General features: G+C 35.3%; 1 protein-coding gene across 1 annotated transcript in view; it reads left to right on the top strand.

Moving 5' to 3' along the window:
• Positions 1-14,361, top strand: part of STS (steroid sulfatase) — a gene marked incomplete at both ends in the record, with an annotated part of 86,205 nt that overhangs the window by 48,635 nt on the left and 23,209 nt on the right. The window contains 2 exons of the mRNA XM_082337113.1: positions 7,003-7,162; positions 9,798-9,919. Of these exons, the coding sequence (XP_082193239.1) occupies positions 7,003-7,162; positions 9,798-9,919 (282 nt within the window). The remainder of the gene's footprint in view (positions 1-7,002; positions 7,163-9,797; positions 9,920-14,361) is intronic.

Below are 14,361 nucleotides of genomic sequence, written 5' to 3' on the forward strand. Positions count from 1 at the left end.
AGATGCAGGAGCTGTGTAGTGAATAAAGAAGATCCCTAAGAAGATCTCCTCCTACTCCTAAGTAGTATGACCTTTGTTTAAGATGTGAATTCTGACAATTTAGATTCTACAAAGAGTTTTAGCATTAGTTATAGAAATTTTCATCATAGAAAGATGGAATTCCACTCTGAGTCTTTCTAAATTCTTAGCATAACCTAACTCCTTTGGCAATGAGAACACAGTGCTTTCATTGACTATTTTGAAATGGGACAGTTGCAAATTTCATGGAACATCTTGAAGTTTAATACTGTTTCCTCACTGATATAGGATAAAGGAGGGAAAACTTATTACACCTTCCCTAGCTCACCTTTGTTTTGGATACTTTTATTGTGCCTCTTTCCCTTTAATACCTTATTCAGAAAAGAATTGTCTCATCAGTCTCTCTCATCAGTCTGAACTGATGAATTTTTCCTTGTCCCTAATTTCTTGTTATTTTCTTCTGTCAACTATTTCTAATTGTGCAATATATTCTTTCAAAATGACTTTACAAGTATTGCCTTTTGGGTTTTGCCAGGAAATGTCACTACTTGTTTTTATACTTACTTTTTAATATTATCCATTTAATCCTATAGACTGCCTGTTGTCTTTGTATCTTACTGATTACAGATGTGCACTAAGTATTAGTCTTTGCATAGGTCCTTTTTCTTAAGTATGCACTGAACATTATGGTATGAATAACTAAGACTGTAGACCCTAGTTCAGTTATTTTTTCTCTAATGTTCATTGTACTGCAAATATTTTTACAGAATTTGAACTTGTGTCTTGTTTCCTGTTCATCCAACTTGGTGTGAAGTCCGTTGTCTTTTTTTCTGAATTTCATCAACCTGTGATACTTTGTGTCATATGTGGATTTTTCAATTCCACAGCTCATTTCCCTTCCAAAATTCAAGTAAATATATTAAAAGACTCAATACAGAGTAACATCAAGGTAGCTTACTATTAACTTTTTTGCAAAGTGTTGTAGGCTGTTTGTTTTATCTCTTTGTTTCCTGCCTCTTAGTCAGATTTTGATTCAGGACAACTTTTTGTCTCCTAACCCATGATTAATGTTCCAGGATCTTTTCCTGAAGGTTCTTGTCAAAGATCTTTCAAAGGTTTAAATCAAGATACAACCTCTACCACAAAAAACAGTGACTATTTTAGTAAGAATTTCTTCCCAAAAAACTCAAGACCCTGAAAGACTCCTGGGTGCATACGTGATAATGTATTTTTCCTGGCTACTTAAGAGTTTTGATCAGAAACTGATCAGAGAAATTAACAGTTTCTCTCAGAAACCTAGTAGTTCCTGTGGACCTATTGGGCCAGTGGGTCCTTTAAGTCATTTGGGCCTGTTAGTTCCTTTGGGAACTTCCAGTTCATGATCTATTTTTTTTGAAAAATCTTTGTTTCTATGTATTTTCCTATTTAGCTCTTTATCATTCATACCAGATCACTGAATTCTTTTTCATATATTGGCATATGTCATATCTGATGTATAATTTATAACCTCTAAGTTATTTATGACATATAAGTTATTATGACTTAGCGTATAAATTATGATTCTTTTAATCCTGTTAATATTAACATTTTCAGATTGAAATATGAAAACTATTGTGTTTAACTGGTCTCTTCTTAAAACTTTCGGTGTAATTTTTCCAGCAATTTTTTTTTCAGTTCTGTGACATTTCTCTATTAAAATGTATAGAACTTTGAGGTACTGTTTTTGTATGCGATATCCAGGATATCTGCACTGACTTTTTCTTTGGGTGTTTTTCACTATCTTTCTCATTAGTATGACATCTGCAATTTAAGTGTGTCCATTTGAGCTAGTCACCTTAGCTTTCTTTTAGGAACAGAAATAAGGTTAGATTTTCTGAAATATTTAAATCTCTACTGTAGAATAAGGTGACTAGAATAAATAGATTAATGGAGTATTCCTCTGTTGAATAAACAAGCAGCTTAAGATGACTGATCTAAAGGATGCTGTTATATTGTTCTTTGGTACTCTGAGATATTGAATCTAATTATTTTGTGCTAATTTTTATTTAGTTGCTTAGTCACTACTTTCTTGAATTAGCTTCACTGTGTTAGAAAATATGTCTCTCCTGTTGCATACTTTATAGCAGTAAACAGTGAAGGCAGTAACAACTTTCCTCTACACTTCTTGTCATTATACTATTTCACCAGTATATATGCAGGAGTGGAATTCCTCCCTCATTATCACTTGTTGACATCTATCCCACTCTGTTACATATGGGATTTTCTATGGAGTCTCCTTGTATCTCTTAATACTCTTACTGTCAGCTTCTTTTGGACACGTAGCTAAATATATTTGACTGTACCTTGGACCAGCACATTAAGAACACTGTCTGTCTTTGTATTTATGAAGCATTTAGCACAATGCATACAGGCACTTGGCTACTGTCATGCTGCTAGAATGGTTCATGAGTTATGCTACTAGTGGAAATGGAGTCAAACGCTGTTAGTGGCAACCCATTTAAACAATCATTGTGAGTGCTTTGTGCCTTAGAAATAGATATGTTCATAGTTACTTTGTTAATATCCATGAAAAATAAGAAATGAATGTTTCTTAAGGACTTAGACACTGATTTTTTAAATCGCATCTACTGCAGATCTGTGAGAGCTGAACAAGGACTGGAGGAATCAATTATCTAATATTTTATTGAAATTTATTATTTTTATACAGTTTTATATACTGCAGTGATAAGTTCATTCAGCAGTGTTTCTTAAAGCTATTACTAAACCTTTTCCTATCTGTAAGCCACAGAGAAATCAAACTGACCATTACTTTGGCCTCAGGAACTATGCTATTGCGTAGTTAGTGATATTAGTTGGAGTTTCACTTTTGACTTTAATGAGAGGAAGAAGTGACCTTTTTTTCAAACGTACTGTATTTTTATATTCTTACTGAAGTGATCCAGATTTTTAAATAATCAACTCATCTTGTAATTTTGATTGAAACAGAAAATATCCTGAGAGATAATTTAATTTGATTGGAAGAAAGATCAGATGAGAAGATGTCCAAATGAGCTATATCTATTAGATTCACCTGTACAAAAACAGCTCAGGTTGAAAATTATCAAAAGCAGTACATGAAACAGATTAAAAATCAGTAAAATAAAGAATAGGCTTGCCATTGAAAGGAGATTGTTGTTTGTTTTATAAGGTAAGCAATAGGAACTAGTTTTGGTTGTTGATATTTGTAGCATAAAGTCCACTACAGATGGTAATTAATTTCCTTGTATTTTTCTATCATTCAAGAGAATAAATTGGGTTTAGAAGCTATGTTTTTAGAAGAACGTAAGGAGGAAGGAAAGGGTAGTATGATTATAATCCAAGTGATCTAAGAAAGTTATTTTAAATGGTTTTCATCATTTATCATTCAAAATATTAACAGTGATATACCACAGAGTTCTCCTTTGTATATCATCTTTTGTAAAAGCTCTATTCCTAGAGTTAGGTAATAGCAGTCAATTTAAACCAGAGGGAGAAAAAAAAAAAAAAATTCTCTTAGCTAAGACTTGAAATGAAGTTAAAATGGAAATTCAACATCATGTTGTGGATGACTGCAGAGAGTTATGTCTGTACTTTGCCTGCTCCTGCAGATTTTTCAGGAGAGGTGAATGTAGGCTATTGTTCAATGTAACGCTGAAGGGTGAAACTACTCAGAAAGCATAGATAGCTAAGCATGAAAATACAGCCTGGGGTGTTTTATGCTGTTTTAAAAACATTTTTAGAAGAATTTAAGAGAACAAAAATAATATATAGCTAGGCTGCCTCGGGTTTGCCAGGCATACATACTACTAGGTTCCTGCCTTTTCTTTGTTTCAGTGTTGTCAACTCCAAGCAAAATACAAAAGTAATGAGTCAGATCCTGAAATATCAAGAGATTTTATTTTTAAATAATGAACTTTTGTGGATTTTTTTATTTTCCTTCAAATATTTTAGCCATTTGGATGTTTGTTTCATTTTTCAAGCATTAGTAGTGAAACCTTGATTTATTTTTAAGGAAAAAAGAATGCAGATAGCTTGAACAATGTTGAACAGCTAGAGTTTTAAAGACAATGTATGTCAAGGGATTTGTAATCATATAATGGCATTAAAAAACTCTAGTGACGTCACTAAACGCAGTTCTAATAAAGATGAACACCACATAGGCACAGATAATAGAAGACAGTCTTCCGCAATGACCTGTAATTCCTGCCCTGGTTCCCTGCTATTCCTAACCTCCAGAGATATCAAAAAAATTATGCTCCAATTAGTCTTTTCAAAGGAAAACAGCAGTCACTTCTTTATAGACATAAGCAAGGAGATAGCCCTGCTGTGGCATCCATTTTGCTTTTTGTACCTCGCAGCAGGGAGGCAGAGTTTGCTGAGTGCTCCCTTTGTGCTTGGGTAATGCGCAAGTATTCTGTCCTGTTCTGTAGTGATTCAAGAAAACTTTACTGTGAACCTAGGAGCCATGAAAGTGATCCAATATCTACGTTTTAAGAATTGCAACGTGTGGGAATGGGATTCACCACTTACCTTGAAATTGCTCTGTCTTCAGATTACACAGGAGGCAACAGTAAACCGAGAATTTATTTAAACAATCCAATCCAGCTAGCACTGTTACTAGGTTCAGACAGGTATACAGAAATAAAAGGAACGTTACACTTAAAGCTACCTATGGCATAGATCAGCTCTTAGAGTTTTCTGTCTGTCCATACTGTCCAGCCAACAAGCTATTGTGATGTTTACACAGAACTAGGATCTGGCTCATGAACTAAATCATCTCCCCGGCATAATTGTTCACTGAAAAATATCTTAGTTTCAGGATATCTGTAATTTTATGTCCTTATACTTCTCCTGGATTTTTATTCAGATTTAACTACTCCCGCTTAACAGGATTTTCTGTGAACTATATCTCAGGATATTAATCTTGACACTTTCCTGCTAGGTGACACATAATCCCCACCAAACTTTTAAAATCCTAATTACTGTTGTACATGGGTAGAGTCACCTTTTCTATAGAAGATGCACACAGTCTATGGACATCTGCACTGATCTCGAACTCACCGTATTAACAACCCATCAGCATACTGTTGGGTGAACACTTCCTTCTGCTAGGTGACAAGTGCTTTAAACCTCACCAAATAAACCTTTATAAAATTAAACCTACATTTTCTTTAGATTTTTGTTTTGAAAATCATAATTTTTACAAGAATGTAAACAAAAATAATCCATGCATCTCATTCCTGAGTTTTAGAATAGGTAGCCACGTGCATTATGGTGAGAATGGAATCACATTTGATGCAGTGACGAGTAAATTTTTAAGACTGCTTTAACGGATAGTCTTGTTGAGATCTGAACTTGGCACTGCTTTCCAAGAACAACTTAAGCAAAGATTGTTGCTTCACGTAATGTTGGATATTAGAAAGTCTAAGTTTTCTGATGTCAGCCTAGATAATCATGTGCCCCTGACTATTCAATATTATGAATTCTGGTAAAGCCCATGAAAAAAAGTAAGCAAAAATCTGGTATAACAAAGAACCATGAGCTAAAGTTTTTCGAGCCACAAGACTGTATATATGCGTCATAGGTAAAGATCTATGCAAAAGATAGTTTTCTCTCTTGAAGTTTCCACTTACCTTTATGAACAATGAAAAACCTGTAGAAAACCTTATTGAGAAGTGAAAGACCTGTGAAAAACAAGTGAATTCTGAATCGCCCAGTGCTGAAATAGAAAAGATCACTGAGGAGTCAGTAACATAGACAGCATGTATGGCAGGCCTGGTCTGGTCTTGAAAATAAAGATATTAAAATCTGTGGTGTGCTTTGAAGGTCTAAGAGGCTGAGGAGACAGAACTATTATGTACTTTGTTGTAATATTTTGTTCTTTTGTGTTTTTTTTTTTTTAACTTCAAAAAGGGAGATACAGGAAAAACAGGCTCATAGTATTTTTGTTTGAACCATTAATTGCTTTTGGAATCAGTTAGTGGCAGGGGTTCAACATACATATTCCTCTTCTTTCAGACATTTCTATTATATAAAACAATCTCAATTTAGTTGTAAATTCCTGGCCCAGACCATGCTTAACCACATCCAAAACCCATCCGTTTACCAGAAATATTTTTTTCCAAGTGATATATTAATTTCAAAGATCAACCTGAAGTGCTGTACAGTCACATGACTGTGTAAGACTTTAATAATAGCACTTGTGATAGCTCTTCATACAAAGTTTCATCAAACATATATTAAGTAATGGTAGAAACATTAATTAAACACATTGCCCTTTTCCAAAGATGTCAGGAGGACTGGGCAGTGATGGATGAACTGGCAGTGATAGAAACAAAAGAAATGGCTGCAATGTAATGTTGAATGCAATCAGTTGATAGTGTATTTGATGCAACTGTGCTGGTTTAGAAGTCAAAAAGGTCTTCACAGCATCCTGAGATCTACCATCACTGTAGCGAATTTCTTCCTAATGCATTGAATTGGAGAATTCAGTAACATAGTTAAGTTAAATTTCTTCTATCTAAAGTCATTAAGCACCGTTTTTAATAAAATATCATATATCTTCTCTGGGTTCATACCTCAGACATACAGGCATACATCAATTTATTTTTGATTCCTGTTTTTTGGTTATATCTTCACATACCTATGTGGCACACTATCTAGAGAAAATTCTATATGAAGAGTCCTGCAAGGTGCCTTTTTATCTCCTACAGCTGTTATTTAATTTTGTTTGTAAACTAAATACATTTTACAAGCTCTGTCTAATACATATTAGTAGATTTACTGTGAAAAAGGTACTGATTGTAGGTGGAAAATCTAAACCTAACAAATTAAAAATAAAATAAATGCATTTAATAAAACGATTCTAGCTAGACAGAATGTTTAATATTTGGAAATTGCATCTTGGGGGGGGTATGTTTCTAAGAAGAAACTGATTGTTTAGCAAATAAAACTTTCATTTTTCAGGTGGAAAATCAATGAACTGGGAAGGAGGTATTCGTGTGCCAGGGCTTCTCCGTTGGCCTGGAGTCATACAGGCTGGTGCCTATATTGATGAGCCCACAAGTAACATGGATATATTTCCTACCATAGTCAAACTTGCCGAGGCACAGTTACCCTTGGACAGGTATGCTCTGTAGTTATCTCTGTTTTAGAGAAAGTCTCATGAGCATTCCATACATTCTGGTTATGTCTGTTAAGATAGAGGTGAGAATGAAAAGAAAAAATTACATTTTAAAAGCACTTTTTTGTCATTACTTACAGTAGTATGTTGTCTCTTTTCATATTGACATACTGATATATTTTACAGAAACATTGTATGTAAATATAGTTTAACCTGCAGAACAAGCCCCAAGCAACATGAGGGTAAGAGAATACCACCAAGAGCAACATACTGTCAAATCATGGCTTAGAATTATTTACTAAAAGCAAAAGCGTATGTATCAAAAAAGGCTCTGTTCTGCATGAGTGAACATGGTAGAAAAAGGAACTGCAAGTGTAAATTATTTTAAACTTTACAAGCTCAACCTTGGCCTGCTTAGTATAACAAAACACATCAAAATGCCTTCTCACAGGATTTTTTTTCCCTACCAAGTTAGTGAAAATAATCCCTTACAGAGTTTTGCAGCCTGATAAGAAAACCCACTGGGCTTCTAAAATTCATTAGGTGCTTTATTGACACTCCTACATACCTGTGCTTTGTCTTGTTCAGTAGACACCCAGTCTCAGCAGCAAGGTGCCTGCACCTAAGCTCTGTTGCCATCCAAACCCAGTAAGTGGAGAAACCTGACGATATGCATATGCTTTGAACACATCTACCATACACAAACATGTTTTGAGCATGAAGAATCCAGAATCTGTATGAGGAAAACCAGTGGTGAGCAGAAACACTCTGCTAATGATGATTCATTGAGTGTTTGAGGGAAATGGCAGGGCAGGACATATGTAAGGCATGGAAAATTAGTCAGACTGGTCCTGAGAGATCCCCTACAAGCACTAACTGTCAAACCTAAGCAGTTCAGGTTGTTCTTAATGTGGGCCGATATTATGCACTTTGTTTTCATATTGCTTGAGTGAAGACTAAGTGCCGATGTTTTATTTTCATCTCTTTGATAGAAATCCCAATATACTTATGTAACTTCGACTTGCAACTTACTCTACTCTGATTCTTCTGTGTAGACTAGGTGCCATAATTGCTGCTTCATGGTAGGTCAGAGTGAAATGCCATGGACTAGCTTGAAGCATCTTTGATGCAGCAGCTGATATAGCCTATCACTCCACTGAATTCTTCCTGAGAAATAAGAGAAATGACTACAATTAGGATTCAGTCACTAGGAGGGAACAGATTAGAAAGGGAAGGAGGAGATGTTCCTAGTTAAAGAAGAAAAATAAGTCATCAGAAAGAAAAGGCTCGTATACCCCCCTGAAACCAGCAGGTGTGGGAATGCAAGAGTAGTGGACACATATTACTGGAGACAACCTTTTCTCCATCAACAGGCTGTAGAACAGAAAGTGTACAATAGACATGCATCTGTCCTGCTCTCAGCTTGATAGTGGGCAAACCTGTAGGAGTGAGAGAAGAATACATTACTTAGGCAAGAAAACACGACAATTTGAAAGTGAGAAAGACCCTAATTCAACAGACCCCCACAGACAGGGATGCACCCAGAAAGCAAAGTTATCAGATAACATTGCTTTAGGAATTCCAGTACGTTTTCCTGGCCATCCTTTGAGAAAAGTCCTGCTCAGAATGGTGCTGTTGCATCCAATTGCTGCCAAGAATTTCATAGTCATACGTAGCTCATGGCTTAAAAAAGTGAAGATAGTACCTGTCTTGTAATAGTTACACTAATGTGAAAAGGGTTTTACATGCTAATGAAAATTAACATAGATGTTTAAGGGTTTAAAAGTTTAAAAAAAGTTTTTATGAGATGTTGCTCAAAATGCTTAAAAAATAATTACCTGCTAATCAATATATTAGCAAAAAGGAATTTCCCATAAAACTTCTTGTAAAATTTCTAATTCACACCAGGTCAAAAATACAGATTGTAATTTCTCCCCCATCAGCTGATTCTAGCAATTCAAAGGCCTAATTTAGGGAAATATTTAGATGCCTTGCTTATTTTATAACTCCATTTTGATGTAAATTGACTGACTCCTTCAAAGCATGATCAAAATTGTCCAGCAGCATTTAGAGAATTTTATATGTGTGTGTGTGTGTGTGTTGTTGATAAACACACATTTAAACATAATTTATTTTCGGTTTTGAAATGACTAGTTGTGTGTTAAATTCTGGCATGCATAACTTGCTGGACAGATTTCTTACCATTACTTTCAGGGATGCTAACACAGCACAGCATATATTTTTTTGGTTTAGGGTTGCTTTGGCCAGACTGCTCCCAAAGAGCTTGAGCAGGTATATGTGTTTGTATACTTGGAGGACTGTATTGTAGCAATTTACTCACATATGTTTGGTCACTTTCTCAGGAAAAAAAAAAAAAAAAGAAAAAAGATAAAATGGGTTGAGGAAGCAACCATTCCTAATGGTAAAATGTAGAATTTATGTTTCCTTAAATAATGTAGAAATCAAAGGGGAAGAGCTCCTGAAGGTGTTTCTCTGAGTTGACGAACTGGAAGTGGCCATTCAGATCATGAGAAGAAGATTTATTTTTTTTAAGGAGTGGAAATACAGAGTTACAATATCTTCTCAGTAAAGTGAGGTTTGAGTTATTCTTCTGACTTTGAAATGCTTTCTTACTCAGAATTATTGATGGACATGATCTGATGCCCTTACTTCAAGGAAAAGTTACCCGATCCAAGCATGAATTTCTCTTCCATTACTGTAATGCATATTTAAATGCAGTGCGCTGGCATCCAGGAAACAGTAAGTACACTTGCTTGTTCACATTTTAAATATTTTATGTAATTTTTATTGCAGCTTGAAAAGAATCAGGAAAAATCCTTGGGCTATAGTAACAAATAAATTGTTTAAAATATCTAGCCTTTTTCCTTCTTTTTCACTTTTCTTTTTGCTAGAACACCTATTCACCATTTTACTGTTTGACATTAGTTTGTTGCTGTGCATTAATGTTACATATCAGTACAATACTGAGGTCCATAGTATCTGAAATTATTTTTTTTAAGCTTGCCTGAGAGATAGTCTGTATTACAGAATGAAGTAGTCAAGGTTAACTGTTAAATCTTCCTAAAAATGTACAGGTAATAGGATGTCTTGCTGCATAACAGCACAAGTATGATGTGAGCATGGCCATTTTTGTTATTGAGATAGCAAACTATAGAAGAATCGCTGAGTCAAAGTCATAATTATCCAATAAATAAATACAGTATTAAAGCATCCCTTTTCATGCTTTTTATGAACAATAAAATACCACTTTGTAGGCTGAGGAAAAAAGCATTTCCCACTGATCTGCTCCTTTTTAACTAACAGCTTGCTGTTTCTGATAGCAACTTCCACATTAACCAAAGCATATTTCCCTTTCTATAAAAATCTCTGTGCTGAATGAAGTCAAACACACATTTGTCTATCTCAATTGACACTCAAAGTGATGACTTGTATTACAGCTTCAAAATGACAATCCAAGACAGGCTTTGGTGTGGCATTTTTTGGTTTAAGTACCTTGGGAAAGGACTTGCTTAATGCTTAATGTGCAAACTTAAAATGAGTTGGAAACTTTGTCTTCTTGGGCACCTGTAGGCTAGCTCTCTACCTGTCTTGGGCTTTAAACTAGGAAAAGGGAAAATATTACATATAACACTTATTTACCACTACTTTGCCTATATATCTTGCATTTCATAAATAATCATGAGGAAGAACCAAGCAACTGCAAGATATGGTTATCTAGTACCATTTTGGATCTGAGGTTGGATGAAATTATTCTGCGTCACGATGAGAAGTAGGCAGAGCTCCAGGCAGGCAGAGAGGCTGTTTTTCTCAAACATACACTTTTGGAAGATAAAGTACCCCTTGTCTGAGGAAAGGGTCAGCTTTGTAAATTCACTGAAGGTGAATTTAATGGGAAATGTAGGGGAGCAATGATGAGGGGCTAGTCTATTGTATTTACCTGAGGGACAACAATGTAGATAGATTGAGATTCTCCATTTATCCTTCCTCCAAGGCAATCAAAACAGAAAGCCCACTCAGAACCTGGCAATAACATTTTCATAACACTGGGCTGATTTTTGTATGGAAGCATTTTTGAAATACTACCTCGTCAGCTTACATTGTAGTGTGAGAGTAGGCAATAGCAGGCATTCCTCTCCACTCTCTTTTGTACCAGTCCCCTGGGAGTGCTCAATGCCTGCTTCTTTCTTACTTGTCCAGTCTCAGATCTTAAAAAATGCCTTTTCCATGTAGACAATGCAATCATATTTGTAAAGATATTTGTTGCAGTCAGCTAAAGGTTTGCCTCCATTTATCTCTCTCCCATGTGTTATTGTTGTATGGAGATAAATATACTTGCATTACAGCTGTACGCACCTGATACTATCAGCATTGCTGTGGGTACTCATGTGGAAAAATGAGTACAGTTGGTTTTTCTTCTGATATCTCAGCAGCTCTGTATGAAGCAACTGATAAGTTCAAAGTGCGTTATATTACTAGTTAGAGTATTATTGTCTTCTAGCCTCCCATCACAACTAGATCTTTACAGCCAATCTCAGAGTCCATCCACAGTCGCTATTTCTGCTACTATTAAGTGATACTTTAGTATATGAAAATGAACACAGTAAAGCAGAAATATAATGCAATGCTTTTTTTTTTTTTTTTTTTCTGGAGAAGTAATTATTTCAAACATTTAATTCAAAATGTTGCAGAGCTTTTGCCTAGCAGCAAAGAACTCGATTAGAAGTATCCTATAGCAACAGTTCATTCCCTATACTTTAGAATACATCCAAGAACGTGAATGAGGCCATGATCATTAAAGACAAACTAGAAAGCTGGAAAATTGTGCAACTTTCACTTAACCTTAGCATGCTGCTATTGTCAGTTACAAGGCTGTAAGTCTTCAGGGTTTGGGTATAGACTGATCACCGTTCCTATCTCTATTCCATGTCTAACACACTTATGGCCTAAATAAGTACCACATACCTCCATGAGCACTCACATTTTCCAGTATCCAGAAATGGCTGTAGGATCTCTCATCTTTTAGTTTCACCTTGCCAATGACTGTAGTCAGGCGAATAGCACTCAGTTCACAGAGGACCACCAGAATCAGTTACTTAATATTCTTAAGGATAGTCTTGAAGAGGTGATATTCCTTATCTAAGAAAAATCAGGACATTCTTGAAAAAAATGTTGTCAGGAACAGTTGTCTCTTTCTGTGTACTGTAAATGATCTTTTAGACCAGGAAAGGCTTGTGTTGTTCTTGATCTGTGTTCCCCAGATATTTAGCTAGATTGACTACAGCTACTTTGGAACTATATGTAAAAACATGCTGCCTGCAGATTATGCCTGTACGTATGGGCCAAATGCTGACCAGCTCTGCCTCTCACTGGACCTGAGCCTTAGCAGAAGAAACCGTAATAGTGTGAAATTAATAACCCCAATTATGTTCCGCATCATCTGCACTGCTCTGGTGATGGGCCCTTATTGAAAGGACCCAATTGTCCAACTAGTCTGAGACTACATTATAGACTGCTGATCCTTTCATTAAATGTGTAATTTCTATTAATTTTAAAGATGCACTTTTTGAAGAAGAAAGCAGCAACAGCCAGAAATTCATAGAAGAGAAAGCTTACAACTGCTAAAGAAAATTTTATTTATTTATTTATTTATTTATTGACTAAAGTACAATCCATTCTAAATAAAGGGTAAAGGGGCATGTATATTGCATATATGCACCTATTAATGCAGATATTCTCATATTTCTTACTATATTTATTTTCTGGGAAGTCTTAGTTTGTATGTCAGCTTCAGCTTGCGTATTCCACTTTTTTTCCTATGTAATGAAAGTGTAGGATTAGCTTTGATCCTAAGGAAAAATGCATATACTAGGAAGTGAGCAGGAAGCAAAAATTCTGCTTAGTCATTTGGTACCTTGTTGCCTCCATCACTCCACAGTTCCCTTAGTAATTTTATCTTTTCCATTGTTAGATTTACACTGTGCTTCACTCCAAAAAAAATTTTTTTTGGTTTAATTTTTGACTTTTAGGCTATATATGAAAGAGGTAAATTTTGTGTATGTGAAATTTGTAGCATTTGCACACCTTTCCCTTGCTTGCAAGCATCTAAAATCTGACTTAAGCAGGTGTGTTTCTCACATTATCCAGGGAAGGTCAGAAACTTCAAGGTGAACAATTACCATTTTACATTTATATATTTAGAGGCTAAGCATTCCTCATAACCTAATTAATACGCATCTTCATTAAGACATATTAGTTAGGTCAGTTACTGCATTCACAATATACTTTCCCCTTCATCAGCCCTTTGAAGGAGCATTTAGAGGATGTGTGCTATGTAATGCTCTTCTCAACCAACAGTCCAAAATTTAAGCCTTACCCTTTCTAGAAAGACGTGAGGAAAAGAATCTCTCTTTTCTCTACCGTCCTTCTCTTTCCCAGCCACAGAAAATAAGCTAGCACCGTTTACTTCTTCATCTCTCTCTCTGATTCACTTACATTTTGCCTGATATTAAAAAAATAATGCACATTATTCTTCACATTCTGAATTAAAAAAAAGAATGAAATATCAGGCAATTTTCTTTGCTCAGGATTCATGTCTTGCTCTGACAGACTCGTGCATGCTGACACTTGCTATCAGTGCCTTGGAAACAGCAAAGACATACAGTCCTAGTCCTTGGAGGATGATTTCCTGTTATTCTGAAGCCTTATAAATATGTGTAATTTAATTGATCTGTTAAAAATACAGAGAGGAAGACATGCTAAAACAGAGTCAGCAAAGTACTGTGATTTCTCATTTTCAGTGTTTATTCTTCACAGCTGGCTGGTGTACCATATAAGTACCAATATACAAAAGCAACACCTTTGAAAAAAAAAAAAAAAATTAACCCAAAACTTTTCTTTCTGCCTACTAAGATGTAATCATTTAGATTTTTTTAATCATTAAACATTTACATTTGAAACAAAGCAGGTATAGGATGTGCCTTTACTTTCTTGAGCTGTGCCACCCAAAGTTTTATGTAGCTTTCTGTTAGTTGTGTATGTCAGATTATGCGTTGGCCTAATTTAACTCTTATCACGTGTTCTTCTGCTAGTGCAAGTAGACCAGTACTTGTGTATTTGCTAAAGTTATAATTTAGCATAACTGAATACTAAAAAACTATCAAGAGCTGTCTCCACAACATTAC

This window comes from Platalea leucorodia, assembly GCF_965183815.1.
Source record: "Platalea leucorodia genome assembly, chromosome: 2".
Taxonomy (NCBI): domain Eukaryota; kingdom Metazoa; phylum Chordata; class Aves; order Pelecaniformes; family Threskiornithidae; genus Platalea; species Platalea leucorodia.